Here is a 16492-nt window from a genome sequence, read left to right on the forward strand (position 1 = left end):
GCCCCCCAAAATGGACCCAGCTGAGGGGTCCTGTTCTCTGCACCTACAAGCTCTGTTTTAGACGATGTTCCTGTAGTCTAATAAACCTCTGTTTTACTGGCTGGCTGAGAGTCAGGTCTGACTGCGGAGTTGGGGGGCAGGACCCTCTGGCTTCCCCAGGAGCCCCGCCTGAGCGGACTCGCTGTGGGAAGCGCACGGAGGGGCAGAGGATGCTGAATGCTCTGAGGTCAGACCCAGGAAGGTGGAAGCCGGGTGAGCTGTGTGTCCTGCAGACAGGCTGCTCACAGAAAGGCGACTGCCTCAGAGTCCTGACTGGCTTCATGGGGAGCAGTTCCAGAGCATTGCCCAGGGACTCCGTGACACGAGGGCCCCAAGGCAGCATATTGGGCCAGATTTGGGGAGGCTGTGCAGCCCCCTGGACCGGGCAGTACGCTGCGTAAGCTTCCAAAGACCGAGCCATGCTCTCACTCAGCATCAACGCTCCCGTGTCATACAAACTCCAGCTCCCCAAAGAAGAAATGTACCAACATAAATGGAACAAGCTGAGCTGGGATGGAGGGTTTGCTGCGTAAACAGCAGTAGGTCCTCCTCCCTCGCTGGGTCTTGCTAACAGTACAGGGAGGGAGGCAGGGCTGCTAACAGCTACTAAGCCCTTGTAATAAAATCGGTCTCATCCAGCCTACTGTGCTTCCTACTTCAGAGAACACTCGCCGGGCCAATTCCCAGGGGAGTTTGCACCCAGGGGAGTTTGCATGGGGAAAGGGAACGCTACCACCTAAGCACTGCTTTGTCGTTTTGCTGCACCTGGGAACCAGGAGCTGGTGCAAACGGAGTGGCCACCAAGAGCTTTAGCTCAGAACAGGTGGAAGACGATGTGGGGGCAGGGAGGGGGTGCATCTGGCCCCTGGAGATTTCACTGATCTGCAGAAAAATGCAGGTTTCTCCCCGCATGGCAAAGCAGCCAGGCTAGGAACAGCACCGGCCACCGCTTTGGGCAGGATTCACTGGGGAGCTGCCCAAATCGCTGTTGCCTGCGGTAGTTAGCCTGCTGGCCATGGTGCTAGCCTGGGTCCCTGTTACCTCTAGGGGAATCCTTTGCTAGTGACATGCGCTGGACCCCCGCCCCCATCACTGCACTGAGCCAGCGCTGGGGGACACCTGCTAAGCAGGGCGGTGCTGACCACCCCGTGAACCCACGGCCTTCCTCGGTGGTTACCCCTTGGGCGATGGCCACCCAGCCATTCCCCCAGCTCTGAGGTGGCTCAGTGACCCCTAGCTCTTGGCAGCTCGGGGAGAGCAACACAGAAACCTGCTAGGCCCAATGTCCAGAGCACACCAGGCCGCAGCCCAAGGAGAGCCCTGTTCTCTGGCTGAGGGGCAGCTGGGCAGTTACAGCAAGTGCAGAGGGAGGTCATTTCCTTCCCTTTCCACATGCGGGCAGATCGCTGACAAGAGCAGCAGCTGAGGCCCACGGGGCGAGAAGTAGGAAATCGCCTCCTGATCCTGCCTCTCTCTGCTCTTTCCTCGGCTCGCGGCAGCAGCAACCTGCCAACTGGTTGGCTACAGAGCAGGCTCCTGTTCACGAAGGATTCCTGCGAAAAGGGCACTGAGAAATCCCAACACGTGGATCAGGGCAGTGAGTGATGGGAAAGGCCTATGAGGTCAGCTGGGCCTGTCCTGCCAGGGGCCGAGCGCATGTTTCTTCCTGCCGTACATCCCCCACCTGCCTTTGGGAGACAATTCATCTTGGAGGGACCTATTCAGCAAGGCGCTTACATGGGTGCCCATTGCTGGGGTATCTGAGCTCCTGGCAGGAACAAGCCACCCGGCCTTCCTCACCCTGCCGCAAAATGACACAGTTGCCCCTGTGACTCCACAATTCAACCCCGCGGCCTGGGCTGAGACGCTGGGGGTGTGGGACCCATGGGAGGAGAGGGGTTCGGTTCAGTGCTGCCTTTGATCCCCTGGGCACCCCCCCCGAGTTTAAATGATCAACATGAAGGCTTGGTCACGGTGGCCTGAGGTGCCCAAGGACCTCCTGCCAGCAGACGCCCTCCCTGGGAGCTGCATGCCCTCTGGATGGGAAGCCAGGCCCTGCTGCCTGGACACAGTATCCCAGCAGGGAGTCACCCAGCTGCTCAAAAAATACAAAACGCTTTGAAGCCTTTTTATTCTGAAGGAGCTGGGTGGCTTTTCCTCTCTCCCCACCCCCAACTCCCCTCCCCGCCCCCGCTTCCCCCAGAGCCTTAAAGCGAAACCACACACTCTGTGCCTGAGTATTCGGGCAGGTTGAGCTCAAATTTCTTCTGCACATCGTAGGGCAGGAAGCGGCCAGCGAGGAAGTGGTGCCTGCCCAGGAAGCGGGTTGCGCACTGCTTGGGCGCGGTCAAGGAGACGAGGATGTCAGGGCTGATTCCCTCGCTGTTTCCCGTCTCCACGTCCCACCCTGCCGTGGCAAAGGAGAGAAAGGAAAGGTCAGAGGCAAGCCGCAGCAAGGTGTGTCTGAACGGCATTGACAGGGAGGGAGGAGTTAGGTGGGGAAAGGGGATACTCATTCCTACGTCTGCCTTTCCCCCCTGTGTCACTAACAGGAGTGCCCAGAGCTCACGCACCTGCCCAGGGCCACGGGACGTTGCACTCCATCTCCTTTATAAAAACACGCTTATAAGTGTGAATATGATGTAACTGGAATATGCTTTATGCAAAAGTTCTCTTGTAAAGTATCGTTACAAAGCCTATGATCTACTGAGTGTGTTCCTCCTATTTGTGTGAATTTATCAGTCTTGTGTCTGAAACTAGGAATATGAAGTATAACTCTGAGGTCCTATTGTGGGTTAGAATCTCGTTGGCTCCCATTGACTAGGACAATTGGTTGTAAATGGTTTCTTTACCTGCAAGCCTTTCTGCATAGGTGCGGGCCAGCTCTGGAAGAATGGAGGGGGTCTCACAGGACATGTGAACGTGTCACCTGACACTCGAATCCCTCTTAAACCTGGGGCTTTTCCAGTTACAAGGAGGGGTGGGAACCCAGCGAGACAAAAGATTCCCGCCTTGTGCACCTGCTGAGCAGGTTTTGGTTAAAGTCTGCAGCGTTGGGGACGGGGAACAGACCCGGGTCTGGGTTGCAGCAGGCTGGCGTGTCTGGCTCAGCAAGGCAGGGGTCTGGAGTCCCAAGCTGGCAGGGAAAACGGGCTCAGAGGTAAATTCAGCACGTCAGGTAACAGTCCCAAGAGGGGTTCTGTGACCAAACCCATCACACCTCAGCTGGGTGAAGAGCCCCTTTGTGCCCCTCAGGAGCAGTCGGGGACACTGTGCTCTGGCTAGTCTCTCCTGCCTGACATGCAGACACTTCTAGTGTGGAACTCAGCAGCTGCGTGCCCTGCACACAGCAACGCTGCGGGCGAGGAAGCAAAGAAGGAAGTCGGATCCAGTTTTTGCCACTCAGGGAATTTAGAGAGAGGCAGAGTGCCTCTTCCTAGGCTGGAATTCAGCTAGGGTCAGTAAGCTGCGATGCCCCGTCAACCTCACCCAGGGCTATACAAATAAATAATCAGTGCAGAGTGCCAAGCAGCAGGATGGCGGATTTACATCCCACCCGATAGATTAATGAACTGAGTGGGTCCTCTGCCCACACCAGCTGGTCTTGCACCCACAACCTCCCGGACTGAGTGGAAGAGACAGCGGAGCTCCGCAGCGCCGTACCAATGGAGGGAGGCTTGTGTCCCTCCGCTCCACGGCAGCAGCCAGCCTAGGGGACGCGGGGCCAGGCAGAGTCAGAACAGCTTCTCCCTCACAGGCCCTGGCATTGGGTGAGAATTTGCACATTTACATCTCAAGGGCTCCTGTTTGTTCTTCCCCTGGCTGGGCTGCGCGGGGGTTTTCGCTGCAGTCTGATGGCAATACCAGGCCCGGCCACCAGACACGACTGTGTGTTGAAATTACATCATGTCTCGCTTCGGGGAGCGTAGTATTTATTACAAATGCCTTGAACGCAACGCTAGGCAGCTCCCTTTCAGCTGCTCTGCCAGAGCCGCTGGCAAGCAAAGAACGCCCAGGAATAGGGGAAGCTGGCACACAGGAGACAGGGTTCAAACGCTCCCCAGGGTCAGAGCCCTGAGGAGAAGCTAGGTCACTTTTGTAGGGAGGAGAAGGAACTGTTTTCGTGCCACGCATCAGCGCAGCATCCAGCTGCTTGTGTGGATCCCTGTCGTGCGCCACCTCCTCCTTCATTTCACACAGGTGGGGAAAGTGCCCACCCATTGACGCGCCAGCTCATCCCTGGGCAAGGCACCAGCTCCAACCTCTGACAACACCCCCCGTCCCGATCGGCTGCACCCCCAAAAGACACGGCAGATTGGCTTTGTAACGTGAATGGATCCCTCTGTGGCTGGATCCCACTGTGGACTCACTTCTCACTAGCCCCCCAAGGCAGGATCCGAACCCAGACCTACAGGCAGCATTTGCACTCCCCGGGCCACCTGCTCAGCCACTCCTACAAACCCCATTGAACATCTCTCGTTAGCCCAGCAGAGACCAAGCAGTGCTTTCTGCTGGCTTTGCTCCCGATAATCTGCTTCTCTCCTCAGCGCTCCAGGTCACAGGCTCCCCACTGCACTGCTGCTTGGGAGGGCCCCAGTGTGGTCCCAGTTAAAGGGGAGGTCCTGGAATGGAAAAGGCTGAGAACCACTGCCCTAGTTCACCAGAATTCAAGGCCCTTTGCAAACATGTACAAATTTAGCCTCATGAGCCCCATTCCATGTTCCCTGGTCTACACAGGAAACTGAGGCACTAACCCACTAAACCTCACTTCCCTCCCAGACCTGAGAACAGAACCCAGGAGTCCTGACTCCCAGCCTCCCCTAGCTATCCCACTAAACCTCACTTCCCTCCCAGACCTGAGAACAGAACCCAGGAGTCCTGACTCCCAGCCTCCCCTAGCTATCCCACTAAACCTCACTTCTCTCTCAGACCTGAGAACAGAACCCAAGAGGCCTGACTCCCAGCCTCCCCTAGCTATCCCACTAAAACTTACTTCCCTCCCAGACCTGGGAACAGCGCCCAGGAGTCCTATCCGTCCTCTGCTCTTATGCACACGATGACATGACTGATCTGGCCTGGGGTTTGCTCTTCTTGAAGCTGCTCTTAGCATGTAACCAGTAACCCCAGGGGTCCCTGGCTGCAGAGGGTGTCAAGAGAGAAGCGGGAGGTGGAGGAGTCCTTACCGGAGTGGCTAGTGATCAGCCCTTCCTGAGGAAATAGTATTGTTAGACTGGCTGTGACCAGCATTTTGCAACCCAGGACAAAGGCCCTGCCCCATGCCAGAGGACAAGACGACCATCCCTGGATGGGTCAGGGCTGCCTGGTGGATCGGATCCTGCTGGCTATTCCAAGGGCAGGAAAGGACAAGCAGGAAGGGGATGGGACCACAGAGAGGGGGTTGGGAGGACCAGAAGGGGAGGGGGAAGTAAGATCATGTGGCTGGTGGGGGGGAGACCTGCAGCCACATGGACATGATGTGGCGAAAGGCGGGTAACCAGGGCTGAGGACTCTCGGGTGCGCGGTGGGGAGAGCAAGTGCCAATAGGAGAGGATAAGGCGAGATGCGGGGATCCCCCCCGGGGAGGCTCTGGGATCCCCACCTGAGGGCACATCCAGGCTGATGATGGGGATCCGGATCTGTTTCAGGGTGCCTAAGATGCTGGCATAAGGCTCCTTCACCTCCCCCGGCTCAGCGTCGGCTCCTAGGATGGCGTCAATCACCATGTTGTAGGCGTCATTGATCAGCTGGACCTGGAGGGGACGGGACCCAGTCAGAAACCACCCATCTGCCAGCCCGAGCCTCACAGCACCTGGCAGGAAGGCTTCATCCAGCCCATAAGCCCCCTGTGGACTCCCGCGCACACAAAGGCCAAGGTGACCGAGTGCACCCGGTCCAGTGCACAGGGCTGCTGACTCACGGTCCTGGTTGCCCTCCCCCATGTTCTCCCTGTACAGACCCTCCTGCTGGGGCACAGCCCCATCCCCTCTGCCTGCCGAGCTCTCTGTGGCCACTTTCCCTCTCCCTGTTACTCCTATAGAGACAGAACAGATGCTGTCAGCCCACTGGCTCCATGAGAGCTGCAAGCCCCTAACATCTGACAGTACCATTCAATGAGAAAGAGAAGCATCTCACAGAGCCTTCTCCCCTCAGTGAAGTGTCCCCCTACAACATGCCCTGGATGCAGATAAAAGGACCAGCTGCCTTCCAGATTAGCTGGGAACTTTTGCCCAGCCCAGCACTGAAGATCAACCTCTGCAAACAGTCCAGCCAGCTCAGAGCAATGGAGAGAGAACAGCTGTGGGCAGTGTATATCTATTGCAGGGGGCTCAGGAAGGGGCTCGGCAGGAGAAGTAAGCACATGTGGCTTGTATCAAGCATTGTTCGGTGTTAGGGTGCGCACTCTAGCCGCAGGCCGGGTGGGGTGTTGGTAGGTGGTGGCTGCAGCTACTGGGTTCGGTTAGAAGCTGTAGCCATGAGCCATTGCCCCCGGTTGGTGTGACAGCAGTGGACTGGGTGTCATCCAACGGGCATGATGAAAGACCATCAGGCTCCAGCTGTCTAACTGCACGTAGCAACATGGCTTCTGCAGTTTAGGCCAGGAAGTGAAGACTAATCCCATGCAGGGGGCTATAGGAAAGCAAGCTGGAAATTGCCACACCTGGAGTCTGGGCAGCACACTCCGGCTCTTACAAAAATTCCCAGAGGATCTTTAATGATCACAAATGGCCGGGGCCCACAACGAAGAGGAACATTCCCTGGGGGATGTCTCCAAAGACGAAGGCAGAGCAAGAGAGAGCGCTCGGACTTCTGAATGCAGCAAGAAAGCCAGCTTGATTCATCTGTGTCATTTTCGATTGTTGTTCTCCCATGGAGGTTTCTCTTTAAGGCCTGACCACAGGCATTGGAGTGACAGGTGGCTTCCCGGAATGACGAAATCACAAGATTAAAGTTAGCAGGCCTGGTCTCCCAGAGGGTTAGTGAAAGCTGCTAACACCTAGGACGTCAGAGTGAAAACCTGGTGCGCTGGCCAGAAGCAAGGGTGTAAAAAATTATTTTTACAGGGTTTTTTATTTTTTTTCTGTCCTGATGCTGAACTTCCATGGCACAGCTTAAAAAAAACACTGCCCCCAAAAGGAGCCAGGTTGTAACAGGTTTTAAATTGAACATATTTGATCTTATTGTTGCTGTAACTAGAAACTTCTCCTACTGTGCATTTCCAGAGCCTGCGGCAGAATCTGGGACCAAAACCCCAAAGGGTTTTAAAGCAACTGTGCTCTTGCCCATACAGTGGAATGGAGCCACACAGGACAGTAATTTGAGGTCACATTCCTTTAACCGAGTCCAATGTTTAAAAAATAAAATATCTGGCAGTGTTTGTTTGGGAAGGTAGGAAATAAGACTCAGTAATTCCTTTTCCAGCAGCGAGCGGATCACACTCGCCGTTTGGCGTTTTTGGAACCCTGATGCTCGGATCAGATGCCTGAACAAAAGGCCATAACTGTCTCTGCACGGACTACACCTCAAATCTAGTCTGCACTCTCCTTTTCCCCATAATCTCAGCTTTTGGGTTCCCCTCACACCAGTATTAGACCCCGGGTGGTTTAACCTAGGAGCCCCTGTGCCTTCCTTCTTACCCGTATTGAGAGAACTGCATCTAAGTAGGATTATTAATTATTTGTATTACTATAGCGCTAGGAGACCCAGGCATGGCCCACACCCCCATTGTGCTAGACACTGTACAAACACAGAGAGAAAAGACAGTCCCTGCCCGGAGGAGAGTTAGAGCTGAGAGGCTCTGCTCGGACGCATGTGATTGGCACGGCCAAAAAACCCTTCCAAATCCCCCTCACTCCACCCATGCTCTGGGCTGGAGTCAGAGCCCAGGCTGCAGCAAGGCAGCCCACACCATTAGGGGGCGCTCTTTAAAAAGAGCTGAAAACCTGATGTTCTTTAAGCCCTTGGACACACCTGCCTCCCTGCAGCACCACCGTGCGCAGCCGCCAGACAAAGCCTCGCGGGGGCTGATCAGGGAAACCCCCTGGGCCGGCTCCCTTGGGAAAGGAGAGCTCGGCACGGCGCAGTTGAAATGATCCGAAGTCGCTTCCTTTAGGCACAGCGGCAGCTTGGTGAATCCTGCACCGAGGATGCCCCCAATGGCCATTTGAAAGTCTCCCAAGGTCCCCAGTGCCTATAAAGCCCCCACTGCGTCAGGTTGCAGAAACCTGCTCCCCGACACCCAGCACTAGCTCAAGCCAGACTTTGCTGCGGGGTGACGGCTCTAAACCCTGGAAGAACTTTGGCTGTTAAGTTTGGGTTTCTGGGGGGGCGCTTGTGCCTCCCACGTGGCTGGAGAGCGCGTGGGCTGGATCTGAATGGGGGACGGCTCAGCCGGCGGGGTGGGCAGAGTAAAGGGGAGGGGGACCGCGTGCACGCACGCACACACCCCCGTGCTCCGTGCCACCGGGGCGTCGCTCACCTCCGTCGGCAGGTACGAGAGGAAGGGGATGTCCATCTTTTCACACTGGGTGGTGAAATCCCGATACAGGGAATTCAGGGACCGCTTGGGGTAAAAGATGGTCGGCTCGTATTCCTGAGGGAGGAGAGAACACTTTAACCTGCACCCAAAAGGCCTCTTCCCACCCCAGCCCCTTCCTTCCTCTGCCCCACCTTGACTGGCAGCTGCAGGCAATCCAGCACCTTTGGACCTCTGCTTCCCCTCCCCCAGCATCTGAAAGGGCCACAGGCAGAAAGGGAATCTCCTGGGGCCCAGTATCAGAGAGGTAGCTGTGGTAGTCTGTATTCACAAAAACAACCTGGAGTCCGGTGGCACCTTAAAGATGAACAAATTTATTTGGGCAAAAGTTTTCCTGGGTAAAAAACCCCACTTCCTCCCGGGGCCCAGTCCAGCGCTCCCGGCATCACTAGAAAGACTCGCCCTGAGCCCAGTGGGCGCTGGCTCGGGAACCGCCATGGCACTAAGCCAACGGCTGCAGGGGGGTTATTCAGCTGGGAGGCCCACTCGGAATGACTGGCCCAGCAGATGGCTACCAGAGGGGTGGGAAGGGTGGTCTTGTGGCTGTGGAGAAGGGACTCAGGCTGACTCCTGGGTTCCACTGGAAGATGCAATTCCCTGAGCAACTTCAGGCAAGTCGCTTTGCCTCTCGGTGCCCCATCACCCCATTAGACGAGCAGGGAGAATCCTGCACCCCGCAGGGGAGTTGGGTTTTAATCACTCTTTGCAGAGCACTCAAAGCAGGGGCACGGAGCAGTGCTTTTCTCACCAGACCAGCTCCTGACCGTGCCCAGTGCTGGTCCTGGGCTTTTCTCTGGGGCGTGGAAATGGGCCTCTGGGTCGAGTTTGCAGCAGGCAAGTGGATGAGCTTTGTATTGAAAGAAGGAGCTGGGTCTAACCCGCTGGCAGAGCCCCAGGGGCTTGTCTGGGAGGGCTCCTGGGGGCTTCCCACAGCCCCTCAGGGATCAGGGGGAGGAATGGCTGGATGACGCTCGTGGTTACAGGACCCAGCTGGTTCCTCCCTGGGAGCCTGGCGTGATTCTAGCCTGAGTTAGCCAGGATTACTGGAGCAGGAGGTGCTCTTGCCCCTGATTGCTGGAATACAGGGAGCGCTGAAGAGAGGCAGGCAGGTGGCATTAGCAGGCGTCCAGGGAGATGCTGCATTTGCTCCCATTCGGTGTTTGCTGCTGGGCCTGCCTGGCTTTGCACCACGCTGGGACCTCTCCGACTGACAGCACTTACAAGAGATTGCAGTATGACATGGGACAGATCCCCCCTGCCCTTCCCGGGGTGTGAGAGAGCCGGGAAAGACAAGCCACCCCCGAGTTTACAGGGAGGGCGATCCCCAGCGCCCCCACACACCCCCTAACTCCCTGCTGCTGTGACATCTGGCAGGGAGACCGCTGCGCTCCTGGGACACAGAGAGTGGAGCGCAGCTGAGCGGTGGGCAGCCCTTGGTCCAAGCTGGGAAAGTGCCGCTCAGCTAGCGAGCTCCCAGCACCAGCCTCATGCGTCTATCGCAGCAGCGTTCCTGGCCGCATCCTGCAGCGCATTGACTGTAACCGCTGTCCCGACCCCCTAGGAGACATGCCCTGGTCAGACGGATCACGCCACCGGGGCCCGGGGCTCTGGAGGAGCAGCCTGCGCTATTCTTAGCTTTCTCTGCTCCATTCCCTCGCGCCCTGCCCGACCCTTTCCCATGGGATTTTCGCTGGGAGTTGCTGTATTTAGCTTGTCTGATCTTTATTTGTCAGTCAGCTCTGGCAGCGTTTAGCGGCTCCTGAATTTCCTGCAGTGTTGCGACTGGCTTCTAGCCCAGAGCTGGACCCGGCGGACTCTGTGTGCAGCAGTACAGACAAGGGGTCTCACCTAGAGCATGCTGGGATGCCTCTGCACATTGGACATAAAGGATCTGCACCAGCCCTGGCACTGGGGAGAGCACGCTGACTAGGGTTATCCTCCCATTCCTAGGGGCCACAGGAAGCAGAGCACAAATTAGAGCAGCCCTGGGGCTGCTCTCATTCGCTCTGGGAGCGTGGGGGTGCTCAGAACATGGTAAGCACAATGGTGGCTACAGCTCCTCAGCCACCCCGAAGTCCCACCTCCCCCAGCATGTCCCAGGGTGGGAATGGAGCAGCTGAGAATCGGGCCCATTGAATGCACAGGCTGCTGTCTGCCCTCTAGCAGATGGGATATCAGACCTGCTCATGTCATGCAGCCCCCAAACTGCATTAGCTTCCACTCTCTGGATCTCATTGCAAGATCAGGTTAGCTGCCCCCAGGCCCTTCCCTGGTTGCCCCAGGGCTCCAGTAACAAAGAAAGGTTGCTACAGGGGATTTTAGTACTGGCGAATGGCGCCTGTCCGCAGAACAGGTGGCCAGAGACAGTGAAAGCGGGGGCCTCCCCCACCCCTAAGCTCTGAACGGATAGATAAGGGTCTAATCTCTCTGACCCACTCAGTCCTGGGTCTCTCTGCGAGGGCTGCCCACAGAGGTGCCAGGCCCCGCCAGGGGCACCGGTTGAGTTTGCCATGTGGAAATTTGTCCTCTGGGAAATAGTCTCAGCATTTCCTGGGCCCCCAAAGAGCCCCTAAGTGTCTCACCCTGGGCCCTGCGGATCTGAGTCAGGTGCCAACTGGTGATGCAGAACGGGGATCTGTCCCCGTCCTTGCATCTCCTGCTGCAGGTGAAGAACCTCTGATGAATGAATTAACAGGGGTAGCTATGCTGAGGAACCAAAGAGCTGCCTCTGTCCCGGCCGCTAGCATGGATCGAGAGGCCATGGGATCAAGTCTCCTCTCGCTTACACCCATGTTAATCAGGAGTGCGCTCACTGACGCCAATGGGAAGAGAAGAGAATCCAGCCAAGTGATAGTCAGGGCACCGGGAGGCCCAGAGAAGGGCTACTGAGATTGCAGCGTGGGGCCACCCACCCCTAGGAGCCACAAGGAAGGTGGCGGATGATTGATTTGTTAAGGATACTTACAAACACCCGCAAATGCCGCGCACACACCAAGCCGATGGCACCGTTCTGATCGGGACCACACACCACAAGCACTGTGGGCTGCTTCCTTGGGAGGGACGGCAAAGGGAACACCTGCAGCGCAGAGAAAAACAATGGGATCAAAACCCTGCAGCGTCACTCAATCTGATCTCCGTCCCCATTCATATCAGCTTGGGCCCCATGGTAGGAAAAACCTCCCATGTCTCTCTCTGGCCTTCCATCCCCAAGGTGCCTAGATCCATAAGCAGAGACAGGAAAAACTGCATCCACTGCTGAAATGGAGCCACCTCTGGATTGGAACACAGCAGCTGTTTAACAGGGCACAGCAACGCTACACCAGTGGTTTAGAATAGGAAGTGGAGAAGTGTGCTGTATCCAGATGAAACTGCAATGGAGTGGGGAAGGCAGAATGGCGTTACACCGCCTGGAATTTAGCCAGGCCACCGGGATTCACACCTCAATGGTTGCACAACGTGGTCCCAGAGGGGCCGCCAGACTTATCTGAAAGACGGTGACCCCAGGAGCACGGGACCCGTTAGCCCCCACACTGGGACACGTAAGTCAGGCTGGAAGCACCCCGCGAGACATGATGTACTCCCAGCCCCAGCAGCCATCTAGCAAGCATGGAGCCCGTGCACAAAGGAGCTGATGCAGAGGAGCAGGGCAGCTTGGCAGGCTCCTAACTGTCTCACTCGCTGTGGCCCTGCTGGACGGAGCAAAAGCAGTCTGAAAATTACCCAGTTGCACAGAGACCGCAGGCAAAGCCTCCTATTTATCCATTGGCTGATTTTTCCTGCTCTTGGAGTCTGGCCTCTAGTTCCATCCAAACACCGGACACAACCAAACTGCACAAACTATTTACGGTTCCTGATGCCCTGAACAAGCTTTTCAGTCCCTGGGCCCTGGCTGGCTCCGCTGCACCTTGGCGGGGACTCCAGACTTTGGGCACTGCCATGTTTCCGGAGTCTCCTGGCTCCAGGAGGAGGGAATGTCACCATTGCTGGGAAGGAGGGGCAGAGACAGAGAGAAGACACTGCTCCATGAGCCCCCTCCTTGGGGCCTGAGACCGCTCTTTGCAGCCATGAGGCCGTTCCCGGCAAGCGCCGCGGTCGGGATTGGAGCTCAGGGATCGACGGATTTTTCAGTTCACCAGCAAGTCTGAATTGGTTTTAAACATTGTTTTGGGGCAAACTGAAAACATCATTTTTGGCAAATCAAAAAGTTGGGAAAAAATCCGTTTCAGGTCGAACACGGAGCGCTTCTTTTCTTTTTACATTTTCTAACAATAAAGACAAAGGAAATTTTGAAACAAAAAGTTGTTTCGAGTCAAAAAAATATCTGAACATTTTGATTTTTTTGGTTTGTTTTCAGGGGTTAGCTCAAGACTCAGCTGAAATTGATACAAATTCACAAAATGTTTTGGTGTCACCAAATCTGAATTTTTTGCCAAAACCATCTGGGTCAATGAACTTTGCTCAGTCCGTTCGGGATGTGCCCAGAGGCTTGGCAGGAAGGTGGAGAGTGAACCAGCTCTCACAGTGATGGCTGACTGGTTCTCAAGGTACATGATAGCATTAATGAAGACAATGTTACCCGCATTTCACACCTAGGTAAACTGAGGCAGCACAGCAACTAAAGGCCTGGAGTCCAGAGGGTGTTTAGGATTGCTTTTCTCCCCTAGATGCTTTGAGAGGAAGGCTAGCCTTGAGGGTAAGACACTGGGCTGGGAATCAGGAGCTCTTGGTTTAACCCTGGGCTTTGCCACAGATGCACTGGGTGACTTTGGGCAAGTCACTTTCCCGCTCTGGGCTTCCCCTCTGTCCGAGAGGGACAATGACGCTTCCTTTCTCCCATGGGTTGGCTAGTTAGACTGTGAGCCCTTTGGGGCGGGGACTGTGGCTCACGGTGTGTCTCTGCAGCCCCTGACACAGCAGGGCTGGCAGCTCAGCTGGGGACTTTAGTTGCTCCTCTATTACAAATAACAACAACCGCCCACGGTCACATGGTGGCAAAAGTTTGATTCTAGCCCAGGGGCCCGATTTTCACAGGGCCGGCGCACCCTTTCCTCCAGCTAAGTCCCCAGAGCTCCTGACCCTCAGGTTCCTGACCCCCAGGAGCGTGCCTCCAACCCGCCCTCCTCCTGCACAAATCGGTACCTTCCCCCGCCGCCTGCCACCCTCCCGGGCTGCAGAACAATTCATCGGCCAGGCTACAGAAATAAAGAGCCGCACTACCGGGCATGCGGCTCTCCCGGGGAGAATGCTTGGGCACGCCCAGCCAGCCTCGCGCAGCCAAGGCCACAGAGGATCGAGGAGCTCAACTCCCAAATGTTTCTCTTCCCAAAACAAATTGTTGTGCCCTTAAAGGGGGGGGGGGGCACAGGCTGGCACAGAGGCTTAGAATGGAAAAGCTGAGCCAGCCCTAAATACAGTGGCGCTACTGAGCCTTCGCCCTCATAAGACACAAAGCTATCTTTGATCCATAAATCTTCTCTCTCTGTTTATGAAGGCCAAGCTGTACAAACACATGGGCACCTATTTTCTCCTGGAAACGGGGCGAGAATGACCTTCAGAGCTCTGTCCTGTCCTGCGCCATGTAAAAGGCAAGACTGAATCGCGTTTATCCCCCGAGCTTTCGTCGTGACAGAAACACGCAGTTGAGGACCTTACCCTGTCCAAAGGTGTCAGTGCGGTGAGCCAGGGCTCCGGGATCTGGATGCCATGAGACTGAACGGGGCATTGAGAAGCAATTATTCCCTGCCTGACGTACGGAGGAGACTTGTGGCTGGGAGGAAGTTTCTGCTACAATCTGTTCGTTTTTATTCCCCCTCATTAACACAGCTGAGGCCTCGTCTCCAGCAGAGAGGTCACCCTCTAATTGGGCACGCCTAGACGCAGCATTGCCTAGTGGCTAGAACATCAGACTAGGGGACCGCTGATCAATCCCTGGCTCTGTCAGTAAAGTCCCGCTGGGGTGCCTCTGTTTCCCGTCCTACCTTTTGTCTTGTCCATTTAGATTGTTAGCTCCTTGGGGCAGGGGCTGCCTAGGTGTACGTACAGCTCCTGGCACAATGGGACCCTGGTCTCTAGGTGCTGCTGTCATACAAATAAATAAGTTGATGTGGCAGACAAGGGGCGGAAATAACTTTTCACAGCCTGTCCATCAAGTGATTCCAGCCAGGGGTGAAGCCTTACTCAGGGACAAGGCTAGATTTACTCAACCTGGAAAACTTTGGGGCAGGGACTGTCTTTTTGTTCTGGCTTTGTGCAGAGCCCAGCACAACATGGGCCTGGGCCATGCCTGGGCTCCTAGGTGTTATTGCAATACGGAGCATAAACAGAAACAAGTGGTCACTCAGTTGAGTCTTGGTGGAGAGGAAGTGTGCAAACAGCCCTCCCGCTGTGGTCCCACAATGCACTGCTCACTGCAGAGGTGGCCTGTCCGGTCACCTTTCTGCACTCCGCTGTCCAGGGGTCAGCTGTCCCCGTAGCCCTGGCACGGAGCTCACCTGCTAGCCATTGTCAGAGCCAGCGGTGCATTCCACGCAGCTGCTGGCGGGTGGGGCAGAGCTGGGCTGGGCCGACGATTCTGCCCCGGGAGACAGGGAGTGGGAAGTGAGCGGCTGTAGCCGATAAATGTGGAGCTAGGTCTCGGGGGAAGAGGGGTGAGTCAAATCGTGTGCAGGACAGTGAAGATCAGCTTCTAACTATAACCTTCTTGGCAGCTGCGCTTTGGAGGGTCCTGCACGTTCCCAGGCACTCTCCGCTCGGGAGTTTCCCTGGGGACTGGCTGAGCAGAAGCAGGAGCTGCTTCGAGGGGTTTTAAGCGACAGCTGAAAATAGAAGGGGCTGGTTTTATAAATCCCAGTGGCTGGCGGGTGTGCTTCTGAACAGACGGCCCATTGCCAGGGCCAGAATTAATCCTGCGGCTCAAAGATAGCAGAGGAAGGTGATTAATAAAAGCCTGCCTGGATAGGGAAGAATATCTGTCTAATACTCCTATTAACAACTGTCCGCTAGCCACGCTCTCCCACGGAGGGGTGTGCTTAATGCACCTTCTTTATATTTCCCCCCATTTACGTAACTGGATTTTGACAAAGCTTTGCACACGTGGGGCTGGAAAGAGACACTTTCAGGCCCCTGGGGAAAGGCCCCTGGCCACGTGGGCCTCCCCACAAATGCAAATCTGTTCTCCCCTCCTCTGCCTGCCGTATTCCTTGCCAGATGGCAAGTGAGGTATGCAGCTAGTCCATGGAGCCATGCGTCCCTTTGCTGGTACTCTCTCCCCTCTAATGTGTACTACATGCCCCTGGCGTGTCCTGTCTTTAATTAGATTGTAAGATCACTGGGCAGGGACCGTGCCTTTCTCTTTATCTGTGCAGCTCCGAGTCCATTCCTGACTGGGGCTCTGAGAGCTGCCACAGGAGAAATCCGGAAGGCTGCTAAGCTTCACCAGCTTTTGCAACAAAGACCGGTCAGGTTCAAACAGTCCCCAAAATAGAGCCAAATCTCATCTAGTAACAATAGAATCATAGAATATCAGGGTTGGAAGAGACCTTAGAAGGTCATCTAATCCAATCCCTTGCTTGAAGCAGGACCAACACCAACTAAATCACCCCAGCCAGGGCTTTGTCAAGCCAGGCCTTAAAAACCTCTAAGGAAGGAGATTCCACCACCTCCCGAGGTAACCCATTCCAGTGCTTCACCACCCTCCTAGTGAAATAGTGTATCCTAATATCCAACCTAAACCTCCCCCACTGCAACTTGAGACCATGGCTCCTTGTTCGGTCATCTGCTACCACTGAGAACAGCCGAGCTCCATCCTCTTTGGAACCCCCCTTCAGGTAGTTGAAGGCTGCTATCAAATCCCCCCTCACTCTTCTCTTCTACAGACTAAACAATTCCAGTTCCCTCAGCCTCTCCTCATGAGTCATGTGC

At 55.7% G+C, this 16492-nt stretch overlaps 1 protein-coding gene across 3 annotated transcripts in view; it reads right to left on the bottom strand.

Annotated features, from left to right (window-relative positions):
• Window positions 1-2225: 2225 nt before the first annotated feature.
• Window positions 2226-16492, bottom strand: part of YJEFN3 (YjeF N-terminal domain containing 3) — a 43161-nt gene continuing 28894 nt past the window's right edge. For all 3 annotated transcript variants that reach the window (XM_084614208.1, XM_084614209.1, XM_084614207.1), the window contains exons 4-7: window positions 11538-11648; window positions 8516-8629; window positions 5639-5789; window positions 2226-2446 (exon numbers count right to left, since the gene is read on the bottom strand). In XM_084614208.1, the coding sequence (XP_084470334.1) occupies window positions 2247-2446; window positions 5639-5789; window positions 8516-8629; window positions 11538-11648 (576 nt within the window). In that variant the 3' untranslated portion in view covers window positions 2226-2246. The remainder of the gene's footprint in view (window positions 2447-5638; window positions 5790-8515; window positions 8630-11537; window positions 11649-16492) is intronic.

The sequence above is a fragment of the Lepidochelys olivacea genome, assembly GCF_965140295.1.
Source record: "Lepidochelys olivacea isolate rLepOli2 genome assembly, chromosome: 25".
Taxonomy (NCBI): Eukaryota; Metazoa; Chordata; order Testudines; family Cheloniidae; genus Lepidochelys; species Lepidochelys olivacea.